Genomic DNA, 23,045 nt, shown 5'->3' with positions numbered 1-23,045 from the left:
TCTTTGCCTCCCCACTCCTGCCTGTCTTTTTTGGTTTTTTGAGACAGGGTTTCTCTGTGTAGCCCTGGCTGTCCTGGACTCACTCTGTAGACCAGGCTGGCCTTACCTCACAGTGATCCGCCTGCCTCCTCATCCTTGAGTGCTGGGATTAAAGGTGTGCGCCACCACACTGGTCTTCCTGCCTGTCTTGATGAACTTGTTTTACCTTAAGGTGCTTTGCATATTCTCCCACTTCTGTTTGTTGGTTGTTCTGGAGCATCTGGATTTAGCGCACATCTGTGTGCTCCCATACCGCCCATATGACATGTCTGCTGTAGTGTGTATTATATTGTAAATATTAGAACAGAATGCATTTCTTTACTGGGGAGTCTTACAGACTTCCTTGAGGGTAGGAACTGTGTCCATGTCTCTTTTGCCCAACATGGGGTATGGCTCACATAAGGTAGTTTCTGACACTTAGTCATAGTCAGTATTAACTTTATGTATTTTGTAAGTGGTTTTTCTTTTACTTTGCAAAGCAAGGTCTCATGTAGCCTATGCTGTCTTCAGACTGAATGTGTGTCTGAGGATGACCTTGCACTTCTGATCCTCCTGCCTCTACATCCTGAGTGTTAGGATCACTGGCATGTGCCACCATACCCGGTTTACATGGCACTGGGAACCCATGGCCTCATGCATGCTAGAAAAGTATTCTAGCTGGGTGTTTTGACACAGGCCTTTAATCTTAGCTCTGGGGAGACAGAGGCAGGTGGATCTCTCTGAGTCCGAGGCCAGCCTGGTCTACAGAGCGAGTTCCAGGACAGCTAGAGCTACATAAAGAGACCCTGTCTCAGAAAGCAAACCAACCAACCCAACCCAGTTCTACCAATTGAGCTGCATTCCTAGCCAGCAAGGCATTTGACTTAGTCAATTATTTATTTGTTACTATTGTGTGCTTGTGTGCGTGGTGTGTGTGGCACAGCCCCGTGGAGTTAATTCTCTCCTTTCATCTTTACATGGGCTGCAGATAAGTGTCGTGAACCTTTATCTGCTGAGTCATCCCACTGGCCCCAAGGCATCTAATTTTAAGGAACTGGTATTTTGCGATTGACCAGGGGGAAAATACGGTATTCTGTTGTATCATCTAACTGGTGTGACACCAGCTAGGTACCTTGTAACACGAGCCACCCAGAGACGACAGACTCTATCTACAAGGGTCTGTCCTTCAGGATGCCAGCCCCACCCACACTGCTGGCTCACTGACTGCAATCCCAGGATTCCTGTGATCCCCTCAGGTTTGATGATTCTGGAGTAGCGTAGAACTCAGGAAAGTGCTGTGCTTATGATGATAGTGTTATTATAAAGGATGTCAGTCAGAAAAAGCTAAACGAAACAGAGCATGGTGGCATGTGCCTGTTACCCCAGCACTCAAAAAGTATAGATTAGACGGATGCGAAGGTTAAAGCCACCACTGGCTCCCCAGTAAGTCTGAGTCTGGAATGCACGAGTCCCAGTTTTTCTGCTCTCTCCCAACAGAGAGAGGCTCACTCAGGTATCCCCCAGCCAACCTCTGTGTCTAGAATGTCTTATGCGCATGCTCCATAAATCACTGGCCGCACGATTGCATTTACCCTCCAGTCGTTTCCTCCTCAGTGAAGGCTGAGCAGGCTCAAGTCACACCCCGTCTACATAATTGTTCTCTTTGGTCATCGGTTACCCATCTTGAAGGTTCCAAAGGGAGCAGTGTGTGGTGCACCATACCTCTAATCCCAGCACTTAGGAGGTGGAGGCAGGAAAATGACGAGTTCAAGGCCAACCTGGGCTGTAATGAGAGGGATCCTTCTTGGGGAGGGGCAAGGAGGAGAGAGATAAGTGGAGAGGAAATGGTGGACAAGAAGTCTTGCATCAGCCACCTCGGCGTAACAAGGCCAGTCACTTAGGAAATGGCCTTAGAAGCTCTGCATCTAGAGTCCTGGGCCAAGAACAGGCAGATTTAATTTTTACTGAGACTGTCACCAGTAGTCCAGGCTGGCCCAGAACTCCCCATGGAGCTGAGGATGACCTTGAACTTCTAACCCTCCTGCCTCCTCCTTTTGAGTGTTAGTGCCAAATGTTAGTTCTGGGGTTGCAGGCATGTGCCACTGTGCCCACCTAGGACAGACAGTTTTTAATATACAACATGTATATTTTTAAAACTTCATTCAAGTTACTTTAAGGTTGAAACTTCTTAATGAAAAGTTTGTGGGTTGTGGAAGAAAATTCCCATATTTTCTGTAACACTGAAGCCACGACATCTTCAATAGAAATTAAGTTGCTTCCTCATATTTTATAACTGCTTATCTTGCATTTAGGTATTCCCAGTTTCAAGATGAGTACAGCATTGATGAAATAATGAGATCAAAACCGGTTTTTGATTTTCTGACTATCTTACAGTGCTGGTAAGAAAAGCATGTTAACGTTTCCTAGACATAAGCGCTCTCTCCTCCCAACCCATCCCTCGGTGCTTAACCCTTAATGCTCTGTCTGCAGCCTTTATAGACTTGCCTATGTGCTCTTCTCTCTGGGTTACTTTATGACAGCGTGCCCTTATTTCCTGTTGCTGCTCTGAGGCAGATCCCCTCCTGTTATGAAAAGATATGGTTTATTTCTTCCTTCGCGATTAACTTCTGTCCCTTTGGCTGTTCTGTGCTTATTCACAAAAATGTGCTTTAAAGATTTATTTGTTTATTATGTATACAGTGCTCTATCTGCATGTAAACCTGCAGGCCCGAAGAGGGCATCAGATCATATTGTAGATGGTTGTGAGCCACCGTGTGGTGACTGGGAATTGAACTCAGGACCTCTGGAAGAGTAGTCAGTGCTCTTAACCTCTGAGCCATCTCTCCAGCCCTCAAATGTGTTTTTGGAGGCCAGTGCAGCCCCAAAGTTCTTGGAGCATTTTGTTTTCCCTGTAGACTTGTAGTACAGAAAGTTTTACTCGGTGAAAGGCAACTGTGGGAAGGAAAGAAGGAATCATAGCTCTGCTGATGCTCAGAGTCACATCTTAAAACTTACCTGCCACTCTCTCGCTCCTTGAGCATCAGCTGGGTACTGTGTGGTCCTGTGTACACTCCTGGCTGAGCACTGCAGACACTGTCTGGGATGTAGTTGAAAAAAATGGGTCAGCTGTCTCCTGTTATAGTCTGTAGGACAGCCAACCCATTTACAGAACCCTTGGCAACTCACTGGGGGCCTCGTGTGTGTTTGCCGCCTAGCTTCATAGTTTACTATAGATCTGTGTTGAGATCTCAAGCGTCTTCTCACCTCTGGGTTTTCTAGTATCCCCATTCTAATAGGTCCCAGCTTCCAGAAGGATTTCAGATGGAGCTCTCTGGGCAAAGCTGGAGTGATGTGAGCCCATAGTAGAGCCATCATAGTACTAAGACCGGCAATATTAGAAACCTACAAGAAGAACATTATGATGGGCAGATCTGGGCCCAGGGGTCCTGCTCAAACTATGGCACCAGCCAAGGACAATACGTGTAGTAAACTTCGAACCCCTACCCAGGTCTAGCCAATGGACAGGACATTCTCCACAGTTGAGTGGAGAGTGGGGACTGACTTTCACATGAACTCTGGTGCCCCATATTTGACCACATCCCCTGGATGGGGAGACCTGGTGGCACTCAGAGGAAGGATAGCAGGCTACCAAGAAGAGACTTGATACCCTATGAGCATATACAGGGGGAGGAGGTCCCCCTCAGTCACAGTCATAGGGGAGGGGAGTAAGGGGAAATGGGAGGTAAGGAGGAATGGGAGGATACAAGGGATGGGATAACAGTTTAGATGTAAAATGAATAAATTAATAAAATATATTTTTAAAAAAAGACTTATTCCACAGAAAGTCACCAGAAAGCACCCCACGGACAAGCGAGGCATATCCAGGATTCTCTCAATGAGGGCTTGAGGGAGACACTGCCCTGAGCAGGGAAGACCATTTGAGGGCTTGCTAGAGTCTTGCCTCAGCGGGACGCATGTACGACTTAAATGTAAATATCACAGAGAAAACCAGATTAGCCAGCTAGCATAATTAGTCTTCTCCTAGCTCCCAGTCTGAAACCCTAGGAGGTGGTGTTGGAGTAAGTAACTGTTTTCACTTCTGCTCAGCCCCACCTCAGATGGCGCAGCCGCTGCGATTCTGTCCAGTGAGGACTTTGTGCAGAAGTACGGCTTGCAGTCCAAAGCTGTGGAGATCGTGGCGCAGGAGATGATGACCGACTTGCCCAGCACATTTGAAGAAAAAAGCATAATTAAAATGGTGTGTCTGCGATTCACTTTTTAAAAACCAAATGAAAAAATATTTTAAATTGCAGCCTAGTATTTTATTGTTATTGGCTCGGGAAGGTACTTAAACAGTTGATCCAGAAAGGTGGTCACTGTAGCACATCCTTCAGGCTCTGTAAAGGAGATGGGCGTGGTGCACTCTTGCAACTGGGAGGTGGAAGAAGGAAGATCAGGAATTCAGGGCCAGCCTCAGCTACGTTGCTGACCAGATGCTACTTAGGACACAGCCATGGGAATGGTATTTTAACTTATTAGACATGCTGTTTTGGGGTTTGGGTTTTTGAGGCTGGGTTTCTCCATCTAGCCCCTGCTGTCCAGGAAATTACTCTGTAAACCAAGCTCAAAGTCAGAGATCTGCCAGTGTTTGAGTTCCAAGGAGCAGCCGGGCATGGTGGCGCACGCCTTTAATCCCAGCACTCGGGAGGCAGAGGCAGGTGGATTGCTGTGAGTTCAAGGCCAGCCTGATCTACAGAGCTAGTCTAGGACAGCCAAGGCTACACAGAGAAACTCTGTCTCGAAAAACAAAAAACCAACCAAACAAAAAAGAGTTCCAAGGGCTGAGATTAAACCCACGTGCCCTTTATTAAAGGGAAAATTCAGATTTTAAGTATGTTGAGTTCAGATTTAAAGTATGTTGAACAATTAAAGATTCGGCCCTCTCCTACAGAAACAATTATATGATAAATTACAGTCTATAAAATAGTTTTTACAACATGCTACAAATTTGAAATACCCATATAACTTAATCAATGATGTGCTTTGAACCTAAATTATTCCCCACAAGTTCATGCTTTAGAGACTTAGTCCTTAATCCAGCAATGTTTGAGGTGATTGGCTCATGGGGGCTCCAACCTAATCAAAGGGTCGCTGCACTGATAGATTCAAAGCTCAGTGGGTTTCAGGGCAGAGGCTTTGTTGAAACAGCTAGCTCTCTGTCTGCTTCCTGGCCTTCATGAGGGGGAGCAGCCTTGCTCTGCTAATGTGCTCCTTGCTATGATTTTTGTTTTTTTAAACCTTGCAATGGGCCTGGTGTGATCGTACCAGGCGACCGTGAATTGAAACCTGCAAAACTGTCAACCACAACAATTCTTTGCAGTGGGGCGTGGCTTCACACACCTGGAAACTCAGCACGTGAGGGAAGCAGGAGGAACAGAGGCGTCAGGTCATCCTCAGCTACGCAGTGCATTTGAGGCTCGCGTGGGCCACATGAAATCCCGTCTAAACACACTAAACAACAAAGGCTTTCCTGCTCTTCAGTTGTTTTCTTACATATTTTGTCACAGCAATGGGATGTTGACCAACAAAGCCAAGATCATAAAATTGGGTTATGGCATATAGATTATACTCAGGTTTTCTCATAGCATATTTTATATTATTTCGTCTTATTCCTTGAGTAAAAACTGAACATAGGTTGTGCAAAAATGGTTTGAATTCTGTATAAGCTTCTAAAAGAAGGCTCCATGTTTTCCCATAGAAATCGTCTCATATTTTTCACTGTGGTTGACTCATTATGATGTATTGAAGTCTCTTCAACCAATAAAACTATACATTATGATTTTATCAGTACAAGCATATACATTATAACAAGTATATATTATATATAACAAGTATATAACATTCATAATAACAACATAAATAGAATCTCAGAGATTATAAGTCTTTTTTCTTTGTTTTGTTTTTTTGTTTTTTGAGACAGGGTTTCTCTGTGTAGCCTTGGCTGTCCAGGACTCACTTTGTAGACCAGGCTGGCCTCAAACTCACAGTGGTCTGCCTAGCCTCTGCCTCCCGAGTGCTGGGATTAAAGGTCTAAATCCTTTTTCAATATCTTATTTAAACTTTTGTACTTTATGGTATAAAATTAAAGATATACATTCTTTTTTGGATATTATTTTATTGACTTTTTTAAACTTTATTTTTATTTTAATAAAATGTTTATCTTAAACATTTATGCAGTATTCTGCCCTCATGTGTGTCTGCCCACGACAAGAATGCACTGAAATTCATTACAGATGGTCGTGAGCCACCATGTGGTTGCTGGGAATTGAACTCAGGACCTTTGGAAGAGCAGACAGTGCTCTTAACCTCTGAGCCATCTCTCTAGCCCTTTATTGACTTTTAATATAATGCAGAATCAGCTGAGATTTTAATGTAGATGGTATTTTGAGTTTTCAATGTCATGCATGTGTTATTTTCTTAAAGTCCTTGTCTAAAAGGCCGAGTGTTGGTGCCCGTGGCTCACTCCTGCATGGGTCTGTGCTTACAGGTTGGCTATGACATGAGTAAAGAAGCGGCCAGGAGGTGCTATGAGAAGTCCGGCCTGAGGCCAAAAGATGTCGACGTGATCGAGCTTCACGACTGCTTCTCGTCCAATGAGCTCCTCACTTACGAAGCACTGGGCCTCTGTCCAGAAGGTAGCGTTTTTTTTTTTGTTTGTTTGTTTTTGTTTTTTAAAGAGAGCCCTGTGCAAATTCAGTTGCGAAGGCTTCACTTTTCTTCAGTAAACAATAGAAGTCACTAATTGCCTTTCCCTGCACGTAGGCTCTGCCACACTGTGCAAACTGGATGTAAGTGGTTTTGGTAGGAGAGTTTTTAGAGCATGCAGTCTTCTGCAACACCAATACTGAGACCACAGACTTTATACTTAATTTATGTTATGCAAATCAGTACTTAGAGTGTATGGTTATATTTTAAAGAGGATTTATTAGGCCTGCAATCTCAAATATTTTTAAATTGTGTTTAAATAAAGACTTGCAGAAAGGAAAGCAGAAAAGCTAATGGGTGGGGCTTGAAGGCTCTTTTTCATTTCTACAGCACACAGTTTTCCTTAGTGCATGAACTCTTAGTTGCTTAATGTCCTTGTCCATAGGGTGCTCAGCTGTTTATATTTCAAGCAAGTCCAGGACAGCCAAGGTTACACAGAGAAACCCTGTCTCAAAAAGAAAAAAAAAACAAAACCAACAACAACAACAACAACAAAACATTTCAAGCAGTTCAAGAGAATATAATTGTATTTTATCTAAGTCTTACTTTGCATATTACTCATGACTAATGATATTGGAAAACCTTTTTATGTGCTTATTGGCTATTCATGTGTCTTTTTTTTAAGGATTTATATTATCTTTATGTGTATGTGTTGGTGCCAGTGTGTGGGTGTGTGAACATGTCACTTCAAATGCCCATGGAGTCCAGAAGAGAGCATCGGCTCCCCTAGGGCTGAGCCTACAGCTGGTTGTGACTCACCCTATGTGGGTGTTAGGGGTCAAACTTGGGTCCTCTGCCGAAGAGCAGTGCCTGTTCTTAACTGCTGAGCCATGGCTCCAGTCCCTCGTTCCCCTTCTTTCTATGTCTTCATGTCTTTATATCTATTTAAATATCTGTCCTTTGGTTGTCTGTTGTCTTTATTGTGTTGTAAGAGTTTTATTTTATTTTATTTTTTTCGTTTTTTGAGACAAAATTTCTTTGTGTAGCCTTAGCTGTCCTGGACTCCCTCTGTAGACCAGGCTGGCCTCGAACTCACAGCAATCTGCCTGCCTCTGCCTCCCGAGTGCTGGGATTAAAGGTGTGTGCTACCACACCCGACTTTTAAGAATTTTATGTGTATATGTAATATAATATTAATATATATATACTAGATATATTCTAGATACAGGCCAAGTATAGTCAGTTATGTTGTAAACATTTTCTTCTAGTCTGAGAACATAGTCTTCTGTGTCCATATGGTTTAGAGTGATCATTTTACTATGCTTTCTTCTTGTGTTCTGTACTTTTTCTTCTTTTGTTCTCTTTCCATCTTCTTTTGCAGTATTTGAACATTTTTAGTATATGCTTTTTTGGGCTGGTCACTTTTCAAAATTTTTGTAAATTAATTAATTTATGGTTATTGTGTGTATTGTGTATATTGGTGTGCGCGCAGCATGGCACATGTATAGAGGTCAGAGAACACCTTCATGGAGCTACGAGGATCACAGTCAGGTCATCAGGCTTGGGTCACGAGCACTTTACCTGCTGAGCCCCCCTCTCCCCCCTTTTCTCCAGGCTAGCCCTAACTTGCTACATAGCTGACAATGACTTGGAAATTCTGACCCTCTTGCGTCTATCTTCCACGTCTGGCGCTCCACAGAGTCAGCTGCATCCTTAGCCCCTTCTGTTTCTTCTTCTTTTCCATCGGCCACTAATAGGACAGCCTCAGCACTGACACCTGAGCTCTGTTGTTCTGGGGTACAGCTTGCACAACTCAGGGCGTTCAGTGAGCATTCGTGGCCTTCCACTTACAAAGTGCCACCAGTGCCTCCCACAGCTGTGACAGCCCACAGTGTCTCTCCCTCTGGCACAGGCCCCTCCTGGTTAAGAACTTCTGCTCCAAGGTGTGTGTACTTAATATGGTGACTCTTTACACGCAAGGAAGAAGCCTTGCCACCGTGTAGGCCATTTCTCCTCTTTGCCTTCATTATCCCCATTATTGTAGTTGTCATATGTATTACATCTGTTTGGATTAAAAATACTAACATTAAAAAAAAACAAAACTGGGCAGCGGTGGCGCATGCCTTTAATCCCAGCACTTTCGAGGCAGAGGCAGATGGATCTCCGTGAGTTCGAGGCCAGCCTGGACTACAGAGTGAGTTCCAGGACAGCCAGAGCAGTATACAGAGAAACCCTGTCTCAAAAAACCAAAACAACAACAACAAGCAAAACTAACAAGATGACAGTTTTCTTTCATCACATTTTGAAGACATTAAGAGGAAAAAGTTTTATATTTACCTAGATATTTATATCTGTTGCTTCATTCTTTTTTTGTTTGTTTTTGAGATGGGGTGTCTCTGTGTATCTTTGGCTGTCCTGGAGCTAGCTTTGTAGCGCTCTTCATTCTTAGAGATCCTGTGTGTGTGTGTGTGTGTGTGTGTGTGTGTGTGTGTGTGTGTGTGTGTGTGTGTGCTTGTGGATGTCAGAATCTTGTTTGAGACAATGTCTTTCTCCTATTCCTTGTGACTGTGTACCCTACGAGTTTGTAGAGATGCTTCTATCTCCACTTCCTGCTTTGCTGTAGAAGCCGTGGGGTTATAGATTCCTGCCGGGCTTTTTACATGGTTTTAGGGGTTCAAATTCAGGTCCCCGTGTTTGTGAGGTAATACGTGACCCACTGAGCCATCTCCCAGCCCAAGACTGACCTGGACTGGCAGGTTATTCTTCAGTGACAGGTTGCTGAGAGGAGGACCAAGGGATGAGAAATTACAGAAGACAAGACAATTTGGCATCAGGGATCAGGAGGTCTTGTACGAGCTGATGACTCGTGTGAACAATTAAGTGTAGCCTCTCATATACCATGTGCAGAGGGAAATGAACGCAGGCAGCAGAAAGCTAGCATCCAATGGGACAAGGTCAGCAGGGAGCTAACCAAGTGATGCTGCACAGAAGGCACATAGGAGAGCTCGGATGCATCACAGACCCAGGACACAGCATGCTTGGGACTGATAACTCTAGGCTCTTCTTGGGGGTGAGGGGCTGGGGGGGCGGGTGGGAAAGCCAGGTTCTCAGGAACAAAAACCTTAACTCCCTCGAGGGCCTGTCCCCAGTCCCAGACTGGATCTCGTGAAGTCTGCCCCTGGCCAAGAACACAGAACTAGCATTTTCTATCTTTTCACTGGGGTCTCTGAGAAAGCCTTGGAACCAGCCTAGCTCCCAACATAAGACCTATGTTGTTTCCTCTTTATTTTTATTTTTTTAATTTTATGTATATGTGTTTTGGCTGCATGTATGTATGTATGTCATGTGTGTGCCTGTTGCCTGAGGAAGCCAGAAGAAGACATTAGATCTCCTGGAACTGGAGTTAAAGCTGGTTATGAACTGCCTTATGGGTGCTGGGAACCACGCCTGGGTCCTCTGCAACACCTGTATGTGCCTTTTTTTTTTAATACAACAAAATAAAATATAGTAAGAAGCCGGGCGTGGTGGCGCACGCCTATAATCCCAGCACTCGAGAGGCAGAGACAGGTGGATGCTGTGAGTTCAAGGCCAGCCTGGTCTACAAAGTGAGTCCAGGACAGCCAAGGCTACACAGAGAGACCCTGTCTCGAAAAACCAAAAAAAAAAAAAAAAATAGTAAGATAAAGCAAAACTATACTGGGGTTGGACAAGGCAAATGAAAGGAAAAGACCACAAGAGAAGGCACAAGAATCAGAGGTGCATAAAAATACTAAACTGGAGGCCCTAACACATACACTGAGGACCTGGTGCAGCCACGTGCAGGCCCTGTGCGCGCTGCCTCAGTCTCTGCGAGTTCACGTGAGCTCTGATCATCCTGATGTAGAGGGCCCTGTATCCTCCACATCCTCCATCCCCTCTGGCTCTTACATTCCATCCTCTTTCTTAGGGAGGGGAAGTGGGAGTGGGTGGGTTTCCCTGCTTTGAGGGGAGGGATTTCATAGAGACATTCCATTGAAGGCTGAAAGTCCCACAGTACCTCTCTCTCTTTGAAACAGTCTCAATACCCAACCCTGGCTGACTTGGAGCTCACTTTGTAGACCAAGCGTAGGCCACCACCTCCTGGCTGAACCTGGCCTAGACCCCCATGTCTTCACCTCCTCCCGAGAGCTGGATTACATACAGATGGCCACCATCATGCCTGGTTCATTCAGTTCTGCAGACCTAGCCCAGGGACTTGTGCGTGCCAAGGCAAATGTGCTACCCTATCCTCATGTCTGCTTCAGAGTTTTTGATCTTACCCCACATGTTCTTTTATTTGGTTTGATTTGGTAGTATTTATGATCTAATCCAGACCACACACATCTGTTTGCTTTTTAAAATCCCTTTTCTAGCCCGAGCCACTGGAGAAAGACTTTTCTTTCTTAAATTAAATTTAGCCGGGCATGGTAGCAAACACCTTTAATCTGGGGGGCGGGGAGGGAGTAGAGGCAGACAGATCTTTGTGAGTTCGAGGCCAGCCTGGTCTAACAAAACCCTGTCTTGAAAAAAACAAACAAACCCAAACCAAACCAAAAGAACCCTACCCCACCCCCCTTTTTTTAGATAGTGTTTTGATGGCTTTGATCACACAACAAGCGCCTTACTTCACCCACCAGAGTAGTAGGATGTCCCTTTTCTTTTTCTTCTTTCCTTTCCTTTCTTTGTTTCTTTTTTTTTTTTTTTTTTTTTTTTTTTTTTTTTTTTTTTGGTTTTTCAAACAGGGCTTCTCTGTGTAGCCCTGGCTGTCCTAAACTTGCTTTGTAGACCAGGCTGGCCTCGAACTCACGCCTCCTGAGTGCTGAGATTAAAGGTATACACCACCACGCCCACCTCCTTTCTTTCTTTATGGAGCTGGATCTATTGCTCAGTAGGCAGAGTGTTTGCCTTACATGCAGGAGACCCTGAATTTAAACTCCAGTCCTGAAAACAAACAAATAAGGCCTTTCTATGTAGCTTGTCTGGAGCCCACTACCATAGAGCTGGCCTTGACCTTGCAGCCCCGGCCTCTGCACCTTGTATGTTAGTGTCCCGAGCATGCACTGCCACATCTGGACATGATGTTTTGTTTCAAAGATTTCACTTTTCACATTTCTTTCTTTCTTTTTCTTTTCTTTTCTTTTTTTCTTTTTATTTTTCTTTTCTTTTTTTTTCTTTCTTTCTTTTTTTTTTTTTTTTTTGAGACAGGGTTTCACTGTGTAGCCTAGGCTGTCCTAGGCTCACTTTGTATTCCAGGCTGGCCTCAAACTCACATATTCTTTGTAGCATGAATAATTTTAAATTGCATCCTGGACAGCATGAGTGTAACTTTGGTCACCATCCTCTGGAGAGGAGTGGTGAGGCCTGTGTAATATGGGCAACGAAGAAGCCTGGCCTCAACCTCCAGTGTCAGTCCTCCGGATCAGCTTCCCCCCCATTTTATTTTTGAGACAAAATCTCTTACTGGGTTCTGGGGCACACTGGTTTTAGCTATGCAGGCTGGCCAGTGAAGCCTGGGAATGTGCTTGCCTTTGCCTGGCTAGCACTAGGATTTGCGCCCAATCCAGTTTTTCTGTGGGTACTGGGAATTAAGCCCATCTTCACACTCCATTTACTGTAATCTGTCCACTGACTGCGTTATCTCCCCAGCTCCACACTGTTAGTGACTCAGCAAGCAGTCAGCCTGGTTTGTCCTGACACGTTCTCACTGGCCTTCGGAGGTGGCGGCTGATGGCCCTGTTTAGTTCCTGAGCCTGTGCTGGCCTGGTTTGCGACCATTCTGTGCATCTGTATATAGCTCAGGAGTGAGCCTCAGACTCCCTCCCTCAGAGTGTAAGTCTACATCAGACTTAGGGAGGTGGGGCTCGGTCCCGGCTCTCTCTCTCCTGTCACCTTCTTTGCTTGCTGTTCGGCCTGTGGGGTTTGTTTTCCTGGCCCTGTTGGGTAGAAAGGCGGGGTTTCAGTGGGATGGTGGTGCGCTTGAGAGGCAGAGGCAGGAAGATCTGGAGTTTAAGGCTAGTCTGGGTTACATGAGACTGTCTCAAAAAGCAGAGAGAGAGAGAGAGAGAGAGAGAGAGAGAGAGAGAGAGAGAGAGAGGAGGAAGATGGAGAGGAAGGGGGAAAGACTTAGATCTAGAGTATGGACACTACCTTTGTTACAAGGCTGTGCTGTCCCTGGGTGCTGGGCCCCTTGTGCAGAACTGCCGGGGCAGCCTGAGGACTTCCCTGCTTCTGTTGCTTTTCAGTCACCAGGTAGCTGCCTTCAGTGGTGGTCATAGGAGAGGAGCCCTAGGAGGGAAGGAACGCTGTGGGCCAGGAGCAGCCCTAGGAAGAGGAGCATCATGGTCAGGGCCGTGTCCCAGCTCTGAGTCCTGCTATGGACTCTAGATTCAGACAGCAAGCTGCTTACTTCGCAGGGTGTTACAGATGGGTTTTGGTGCATGAGTGAGAGTGTGTGTGTGTGTGTGTGTGTGTGTGTGTGTGCTGTTTTTTAAATTTCCTTTTTGATGGCTTGTCTGTATCTGAAATCTAAGTTCAGAACTGAACTGCTAATATTTCCCAAATTTCTCTCATCAACTTTGGCATCCTCCAGCTGATCACACTGGAAACTGTAGGATCATTCTTCTTAAAGATTCTTTTTTATTATCTATCTATCTATCTATCTATCTATCTATCTATCTATCTATCTACCTACCTATCTACATACCTAAGAGGCTGTTGGATTCCTTGGCTACAGGAAGTTGTCAACTGCCCAAATTCATTTCTGAGAACCAAACTTGTTGCAAGAACAGCAAGTGCTCTCACCTGCCAAGCCAGCCTTCCAGCCTCTGCTTCCAGCCTCTGCTTCCAGCCTCTGCAGAATCAGTCTTATCACTACCCCCCCCCCCCCACTGAATCTATCTCTGAGTCCCGTTGGCTCTGACTCTACCTTCACAGAAACTCTGAGCCTACCCCAGCTTGCCAGCATGGCTCCCAGCCGGCCCTGAGAGCGCCTGGACCCCTTCACTCTCTTCAGGAGACACAGAGCGGAATGGTGTGTTAGAGGCTGGCCAGTGCCATCCCCCCTTCACCGCCTGCTAGTTTCACAGCCACACAGAGGCTTTACTGTCCCCAGCCGCTTCTCCCTGTGGCACCTCTCCTCCAGCTACGTTGCCTCCTTTTTCAAGCATTCTAGGCTCCTATCTTCCCTCAGGAGCCTGTGTCCAGAGCCCTGTAAGGTTTGTCCCAGCCCCTCTTTCTTGTTCCCACGTTCCCAAACTCTTTTTCCTTTCTTCTTTGCGCGGCTGTGGCTGCTCAGCACTCCGCCCTCATACCATTACCATTACATCTGGGGCTCCCAGATCGTATTATTTGATCAGAAAAGCTGAAAGAACATTTTATATAACCCATGCACTTTTATTTATTTTGTAACCGCCCCCAAACTGAACAGATTATTAACAGCCAGTGTGGAGGCCATCAGGCATGTGAAATAAATTTAGCTAGTTAGTTAGTTTTCGAGACAGGGTTTCTCTGTGTGTCCTGGAATCACTCTGTAGACCAGGCTGGCCTTGAACCCACAGAGATCCCCCTGCCTCTGACCCCCAAGTGCTGGGATTAAAGGCGTGAGCCACTGCCACCCTTCATGAAATAAATTGGTAGTTGTTTTTGTTTGGGTTTTGGTTTGAGACAGGGTTTCACGACATAGCCCTGGCTGGTCTAGAACTCACTATGTAGACCAGGTTAGACTCGAACTCACAGAGATCTGCCTACCTCTGTGCTGTGATGAAAGGCAAGTTCTCACACCACCATTCTTGTGGCTGTGAAATAACTTTTTTGTTTCATCTTTATGGTTCAACAGTGTCTTCAGTCTTTCTCCTTAATTTCATTAAAGTGACGGGGTTTTGCTGTTGTTGCCATTGTTTTTTGTTTTTTGCCTTTTGTGGTGCTACAATCAAACACTGGCACATGTACATGCTAGGTGGGCACTCTACCACAGAGCCACACCGCCAGTCCTGCTCTTTTGTTAGGTTTATTGCTGTTGTTGTTTTTTTAAGACAGGGTTTCTCTGTGGAGCCCTGACTGTACTGGAACTTGCTTAGTAGGCCAGGCTGGCCTCAAATTCAGAGATCCACCTGCCCCTGCCTTCCGAGTGCTGGGTGGGGTGGTTGTGCACCACCACAACCAGCATGCTTTTTTTTGTTGTTATTAAAAATTTTATATACCACACAGCAATACAATAAAACCAGAGATAAAATAACTTAGGAAAATTATGAATTTTGAAACCTATACTTTTTACTTAAAGTGTTGTAGAGGATTTATTTTGCTCATATTAGTTCTTTTTTGGCTCTCTGTTACAGTTAGGGCAATTTTGGAAGCCACGGGGGCTATTGGAAACTAATAGTGTTTATTTCATGCAGAACATTTTTGAAAGATAAGCTTTATTGCTCAATATCATTACGCAACACTTAGCAGTGTTTGAAATACCTTATTAAGCTCTTAAGAAATGTTTATCTTAAGAAACATTTGGAGCTCGGCAGTGGTGGTGCAGGCCTTTAATCCCAGCACTAGGGAAGGCAGAGGCAGGCCTCTGTGAGTTTGAGGCTAGCCTGTTCACAAAGTGAGTCCAGGACAGCCAAGGTAACACAGAGAAACCAGTCTTGAAAAGCCAAAAGAAAGAAAAAATAAATAAATCTTTGGCTATACGGATGAGTTAAACATGCCATCTGTCCAGTGTTATATTTTAACATTTGTGAATATTAATTTTTTTCTTCCACAGGACAAGGTGGAGCACTGGTTGACAGAGGAGACAACACTTACGGAGGAAAATGGGTCATAAACCCTAGTGGTGGACTCATTTCAAAGGGACACCCACTGGGAGCTACAGGTGATAATAATACATATAGATTTTAGAAGTTTTTTATTTTTTAATTTTTTACATTTATTTATTGTGTATATGTGAGTGCACATTCGCGTTCTGTGGCACACATGTGGCGATCACAGGACAACCTGAGAGGATTATCTCTGTCTTGCCACTTTTCTGTGAGTCCTGGGGATCAGCCTCAGGTCATCCATCAGGCATGGGAGTGCATGTCTTTATCTGCTGAGGGAGGCATCTTGCTGGGCCTCCTTCTGATTTTTTGAGACAGTCATAACACTACAGCTCAGGTTGGCCTGGGGCTCACTGTGTAATTCAGGATGACCTTAAACTTGCAGCAGTCTCCTTACCTGCTCCTCCCACATACCGGGACTGTAGGTCTGAGCCACCATGAGTGGCAGGGGTCTGTGAGTTCAGTGTGTTTGTGTTCTTTGAGCTGGCTTAGTGACTGGAGTTTATAATGCTTTTTAACTGCAGTCATGTGACTTCCTGTTAGTACTTGACTAACAAGAGCCGTCCTAACAGAGATCCTGCTAGACTTGCCAGATCAGGTCATTTCAGAGGAGCACATTACGTGTCCTTGGATGCCTGGTTAGCGCTACCTGGAGCTCGTAGTCTCTTCAGGAATCTGGACTAGAAATTGTGAAATAAGGACTTTGCTATGATACTGCGGCCCACTGGCATCTGATTCTTCCGACTGGTTAGAAACTAATAGGTGACACCCAGCGTGCTTTGGACATCACGGGCAACTTAACTTCTAATGTTACATGAATCATTTTGACTCTTAGGTCTTTAGCGGAAAAACAACTCCTGTACTGCAGTTTCTAAGATGATTTAGTGGTAAAATTCTGTGGTTTATTTCTCTAAAGACAGATGGTTGTGTTTTCTCTTTACTGTCTTATTGTATGTGTTGATTAATGGACTATTTTAAGTGTTTGCAGCTTCCATAATAAAAAGGTTCTAATTAAGAATGTATTTATTAAAGCAGTTAGCCTTGCTTTATTTCTATTTAAAACTCAACTTTCAGCCAAGTGAGGTGATGCACACCTTTAGTCCCAGCAGTCAGGAGGCAGAGGCAGGAAGATCTCTGTGAGTTTGAGGCCAGCCTTGTCTACAGAACGAGTTCTAGGATAGACAAGGCTACACAGAGAAACCCTGTCTCGGGGTGCGGGAGGGGGAGAGATAAATTAGTCATTCTTGTGGTTCATAGGGCCTCAGCTGAGTAGGACTGTTGCTTCTCCCCTCCCCCTTCCAGCTTGCATAACATAGCACCTTCGGGTACTGTGAAGGCTAGTCCTCGGGAAGGAGGCTATTGGGTTAGATCCAGCTGGACTCAGAGCTCTGAGTCCTGTGTCCAAGTGTGTGCTGTCTTTAGCAGTAAATGCTTACCTTTGACCTCTGGGATGAAACCAAGGGCAACAACAGTCTTTATTGTTTTGGGAGTCTCTTGAACTCCCCTGACCAACAATTCAAAAGGTTTCTTTCTTTCTTTTTTAAAGATTTATTTATTATTATGTATACAGCGCTCTGGCTGCATGTAACACCTGCAGACCAGATGAGGGCACCAGATCTCATTATAGATGGTCATGAGCCACCGTGTGGTTGCTGGGAATTGAACTCAGGACCTTTGGAAGAGCTGACATTGCTCTTAACCTCTGAGCCATTTCTCCAGCCCCCAGAAGGTTTCTTATGGCACGGGGCTTTTGTTAGTCTGTGGCTCGTGGGACAGGTATTATTATCCCAAGTGGTATAGCTTCATTTAAGCAATATATACACATGTGTATGTATGTACATACATTTATATGTATTATATGTTCTTTTAGGTAATATAAAATAATATGATTCCTTATGATGATTTCAAACAGTGTTAGTGTTATTGACCCTCCCTACTTCCATCCGGATTTTTTCCATTTCCCACAATATCACTTGCAACTTTCTAGAGTTCAATTTGATCTACAAACTGTTCCCATCTCTAATAATAATAATAGATTATGATTATGATTACTACTACTACTATTATACAGAATCTCATTATGTAGCCCTGGCTGTCCTGGAACTCACTATGGAGACCAGGATAGTCTTAAACTCACAGAGTTTAACCTGCCTCTGCCTCCAGAGTGCTGGGTTTAAAGGAGTGCACTAGTGTGCACCACCGTGCGCAGCAGAATGCTGGGTTTTCGATTTCAACAGACCAGAAAAGAATGTTAGAAGAAAGAGTGCGAGCATTTCATGATTTCCTGAAGGCGAGGTTTTTTTTTTTTTGGTTGCTTGGTTCTTAATGTTAATTCTCTAACCTAGGGTAGGACCTAGCTGAGCGTGTTGGGCTTTAAATTCTTGAGGCAGGCATGGCTTTGGCGGGAAGTCTCGACTAGCGGCTCACTTGGGGCGGGTGGGCGGAGTCTGCGTTCTAACGCGGCCCGGGACGCTCTGTGCTCGACTCGCCAGGTCTGGCTCAGTGCGCGGAGCTCTGCTGGCAGCTGAGAGGCGAAGCCGGAAAGAGGCAGGTTCCCGGGGCAAAGGTGGCTCTGCAGCACAATTTAGGCCTTGGAGGAGCTGCGGTTGTCACCCTCTACAGAATGGGTTTTCCTGAAGCTACCAGGTAAGTGGCATTCTGAATTTTGTCACTTTTATCTGTCTGATGGTTCACAGTAAACGTTTGCATATTTAAACAATAGCAACACAACCAACCACAATTTGATTAAGCATTTAAGGGGAAGTATGACATTACTTTCTTCACATGACTTTAAAAGTTAAGTGTGTGAGTTTTTAAGCCAAGGACAGTTCTGTTCAGAAGGAAGCGGCGGAGCCGGGAATGCTGACCCACGAGCCTGCGGAATCCGGGGGACGTCACCTTTGGTTTCCTTGCTCACGGCTGGCTCTGTCCTCTGGCCGCTGGCTGCAGGAATGGCTCAGAGAAAGCCACCAAACACACGTGCCGCTGGACCCTTGCAAAGGTGTTTCTGAACTAAGCTCTCAGTGTTCCGATTCCTTGTGTCTTGCTTTCTTGAAACGTCTGCCCCTCTGGGGACTTCTTACCGCAGCCCTCGGCATCCCTCCACCTCCGTGCAGCCGCTCAGGGTTCCTTTTCCAAGGCCCCCGCTTTCCTCTTTCTGCCTGGTTTCCAGCCACCTTCTGTACCAGGTATTATGTATACTTTCTTTTGAATCTGATCTCTCCCTTCATTGGCTCTTTGCTCCTGTCACCATAGGCCTGCAAATCTTCCTGAGGCCACACAATCTTTTTTTCTTCTTCTTGCTTTAACTCCCTTTCGTAGTGAATCACTTTTGCTTCTGTCTGTGCTGGGATACCTACAGGGTCAAGTGTGTTCTGAGCCTAATTAATTATCCTTGATCGTATTTTCCCTCCTTAAAAGTCTTTACATACTAAAGCCTTTTCACACTAGTGGGCTCTTTTTCTCTAGAAATTCTTGGTAGTTCTTGTTTGTTTGTTTATTTATTTATTTATTTATTATTGTTTTTTGAGATAGAGTTTCCCTGTGTAACAGCCCTGGCTATTCTGGAACTCTCTTTGTAGACCAGGCTGGCCTCAAACTCAGAGATCCACCTGCCTCTGCCTCCCCAGTGCTGGGATTAAAGGCTTAATCGTTTATTTATGCATTTTGTTCTGCAAAGGATGGGGCCACTCTTATAAGGCTCTATTAGAGCCTTAACTTTTACAAACATTGGGGTTGTTTTCCTCTCTGTGGTCTCACTTTTCTTTCTCTGCCCATAATTTTATTTTTGTTTCAAACATTAAGATCCATCTCAAAGACTGTCTTCTTTCAAATATCCACAACCTTTTGACGTACTTAGGTCCTACTCCAGTTTTGCGTTCCGCCCACCCCCCCTTTCTCTCTCTCTCTCTCCCTTTGAGACAGGGTTTCTCTGTGTAGCCTTGGCTGTCCTGGACTTAACTTTGTAGACCAGGCTAGACTTGAACTCACATCAGTCCACCTGCCTCTGCCTCCCAAGTGCTAGGATTAAAGGTTTGGTCTCTTATGACTTAATTAAGGCTGTGACTTTTCCTGTCCTCTAGGGTCTGTCTCACAGTGAGTAAATGTTTTTGAATTAAATAAAGGGGGTTGAATCTTATTTCTTCCTAAATCAGATTCATTCATTCTGTGCTGATGACCCTAAAATACCACATGTAGAAGAACCCCTTAGTGTAAAAAAAAAAAAAAGCTATGAAAGCCGACACCATTGGTATAATTAGCATAGGTACTTCGTTTTCTTCAGAGTAAGATTAGGAAGTTTGTCCACATGTTTTTTTTTTTAACAGTCTCACACTGTAGCCCAGGCTAGCCATGTAGTAGAGGCAGTGATCTTCCTGCTTCGCCTTTTAGTATATTCCTGCAAGTTCTCACACACAAATGCGTATAGTCTATAGTTTCCACCACAGTCAAGATCCAGAATGACTCTATGACCTGCTTGCCCTAGTCCTTTAAGGTTGTTGTTGTTATTGTTGTTTTTAATCCCTTGAGATGGGGTTTCACTGTGTCGCCCTGGCTGTCCTGGAACTCACAAAGACCCATCTGCCTCTGCCTCTGCTGGGTGCTAGGATAAAGGCGTGCGCCACCACGCCCAGCTCTTTTCCTCTTTATGTACCTTTCCCGCAACCCTTACTCTGATCTTCTTGCAACTCTGCTCTGTTTCTGCCTCTATAGTTTGCCCTTGTTACGGGTGTCAGTAAGTTCATAAAAACGGCAAACTACAGGGACACCCCTTTAGTGTTAGCAACCAGTGATGGTTTCCTTCTGTAGTTGCTGATACTCTGTTATGAGAGAGAACTTTCCCTCCTCTCCTGTCTTTAAACGTGCTCATATGCACTGCAGGAAATCGTGAGTCCTTATTTTATCCCGGAGGTCACATTCCATTAGTGTCAGTCGTGTTGGTGCTGAGAATGCTCCTGGTTTGGCCAGTGGGAACCCCCTCAAGGTGACACTTGTGTCCCATGATTCTTTGTGCTACTTCCTTTCCCTCTTTTCTGGCTCAAGAAGATAGTCCAATCTCTTCTTGTACTTTCCTTTTTTAATCTTTCATATTTACTTCTGTGTATGTGTGTGTCTGGGCATGCATATGCAGGTGAGTGAAGGTACCAGATCCCCTGGGCCTGGAAGCGTAGGTGATTGTAAGCTGCCTGATGTGGGTTCTGGGGACCAACTGGGGTCTCTCTCTCCAGCCCCTGTGTGCTCCCCATGCCCCGCCCCTAGCATCAGTCATTGCTCCAAGGAGTCTTAGTTTCCTTTAGTGAAGAGAGATGCTGGGGCACCACATATAGCTGCTCGCTAGGTGCTCATTCTTGCCGCCCCCAGGCCTTCTCGGGAGACACAGTGGACAAATGCCCACGTTAGTTTAGCCTTTTAAAAAGTAGAACATTTAAGGATAATATTATGTGATTTATGTGTCTCTATGCTCACCATCAGTTTTTAGCACTTAGAATAGGAATTTAGAAAACTGGTTAAACACCATCTGTAGATGGTGTCATTTAATTGTATGTATGTATGTATGTATGTATGTATGTATGTATGTATGTATGTATTTTTGGTGGTTGTTGTTTTCCAGACAAAGAGGGAGAGGTGACCAGAAACAGTGTCCTACTGAGTTTTTGATTACACTGCATGTGTTGAGCCTGTTAACCTTTTCAGCACCTAGAAAATATTGAAAGTGTCTACCGTAGAGTTCAGAACACTACCAAAGTGTGCCTGCCACACTCTGTGGCCTCTGGGTGACCTGTGATCTTACTCCCCAGCACGTGGCCTTTCTCCTTTCCTGCCTCCGGCTTGTGCCCCTGGTGAAGTGCTTGAAATGGTCTTACCAAGTTCTAGGTATCACTCGGTAGCTTGGGGAAAATGAACATGAGTCTTGGGTACAAAATGGGAGGTACCCGCTTTCCACAGCTTCTGGGGCTGTCTATCTGCCATGCCTTATGGGTTCATCTGCTAGCTCTGAGGTCAAAGGGACTTGCTGACTGTTTGTGAACTTTACTCCCCAGTGCTTGCGTGCATTGTGTCACCCTCACTAATCAGAGCAAAGTGATGACCCATTACTTATTATATTTAAGACTGAATATGAATTGGAGTAATTTTGTATCCATCTCAAATACTAAGAACAACAGTAGCCACTTTTTAGAAATGATTTTAAACTATTCTTTACATGCTGCACAGCTTACCTATTTAAGGTCTACTCAGTGCTTTATAGGACTGTCTTTACTACGGTCAATTTTAGAACATTTGCATCACCTTCCTCCAACATATACCCAAATGCTTTCACTTCCAGCCTGTCTCATTTGTAATCTCTGCATTTGTCTACTCTGGATGTCTCATATAAAGGAAGTCATATGGCATTACTCTTTCTTCCTTCTTTTTTTTTTTTTTTTTAAAGTTTTTTGAGACAGGGTTTTCTCTGTAACAGCCCTGGCTGTCCTAGACTCTCTTTGTAGACCAGGCTGGCCTCGAACTCACAGAGATCTGCCTGCCTCTGCCTCCTGAGTGCTGGGATCAAAGGTGTGCAGCACCATTACCCAGCTTGGTATTATTCTTTCATGCCTGGCTTCTTTGATTTAACATAGTATTTTTAAGGAGCTTTATTCCTTTCAAAGGCTGAATACTATCTGAATTTGATATCCTGTTTGTAAGAAATTCCAGTCTCTGCTCTTATCCTCAGTGGTCTCTTGATTTTAGCAGCCCCCGTGGGTGTGAAGTGATACCTCACAATTTTGGTTTGCACCTCCACAGCAGCTAATTATTTGCTGAACATCATTTCCTGGGCTGCTACTTCACCATTTGTGTATCATTGTTGGTGACCTGTTCATTAGAGCCTTCAGCCATGTAAACATTGTGTTACTGTTGAGTTGTAGGAGTTCTTTAACAACCAGACCCCTTCGTCCATTTTCTTTTGGTAGGGTCTTGCAGGGTAATCCAGGCAGGCCTTACCCACCTGCTCCACCTCCCAAGTGGCGTGCACCACCATCCTAACCCATCCGCCACTTTCTGACGGCCTGGTATGTGCCAGGAACACACTAGGCGCTTTATTTTAACTTCTGATTTTACTTTATTTTCTTGCTGTGCTGTGTATTAAACCCAGGGCATCCTGCATGCTGGGAAAGTGCTCTGTCACTGGGCACAGCTTCCTCAGCCACACATAGTAGGAAGTACCAAACTCATCGTAGATAAACTGGTCATCAGAGTGAAGACAGTTTAGCTAAAGAAAGTTTGAGAGTACGAAGGGAGGTGTTAGCCACCATCTGTCCCAGTGCAAACAGAGTCCCTGTTTCACTTACCTCTCCTCAGTCTGGAACATTGTTGATATACAGCTTAATCAGGCTGTACAGTGAACCTTCCCATGGGCCTACTGGGAATCCAACACAAACTAGAATGTTCTTAAGTTAATCTTTAAGCCCCTTCCAACATTATCCTGGATTTATTCCTGTAAACTTGTATTTACCAAATTCAAAT

General features: G+C 44.7%; 1 protein-coding gene across 1 annotated transcript in view; it reads left to right on the top strand.

Annotated features, from left to right (window-relative positions):
* The window catches only part of SCP2 (sterol carrier protein 2), a 79,747-nt gene that overhangs the window by 31,964 nt on the left and 24,738 nt on the right, over positions 1-23,045 (top strand). Inside the window, exons 8-12 of the mRNA XM_084784563.1 lie at positions 2,331-2,417; positions 4,126-4,276; positions 6,566-6,713; positions 15,494-15,601; positions 18,038-18,191. Coding sequence (XP_084640689.1) covers positions 2,331-2,417; positions 4,126-4,276; positions 6,566-6,713; positions 15,494-15,601; positions 18,038-18,191 — 648 coding nt within the window. The remainder of the gene's footprint in view (positions 1-2,330; positions 2,418-4,125; positions 4,277-6,565; positions 6,714-15,493; positions 15,602-18,037; positions 18,192-23,045) is intronic.

Source organism: Acomys minous, assembly GCF_964271855.1.
Source record: "Acomys minous genome assembly, chromosome: 6".
NCBI classification, from domain to species: domain Eukaryota; kingdom Metazoa; phylum Chordata; class Mammalia; order Rodentia; family Muridae; genus Acomys; species Acomys minous.
This window is presented reverse-complemented; position numbering and strand designations above follow the sequence as displayed.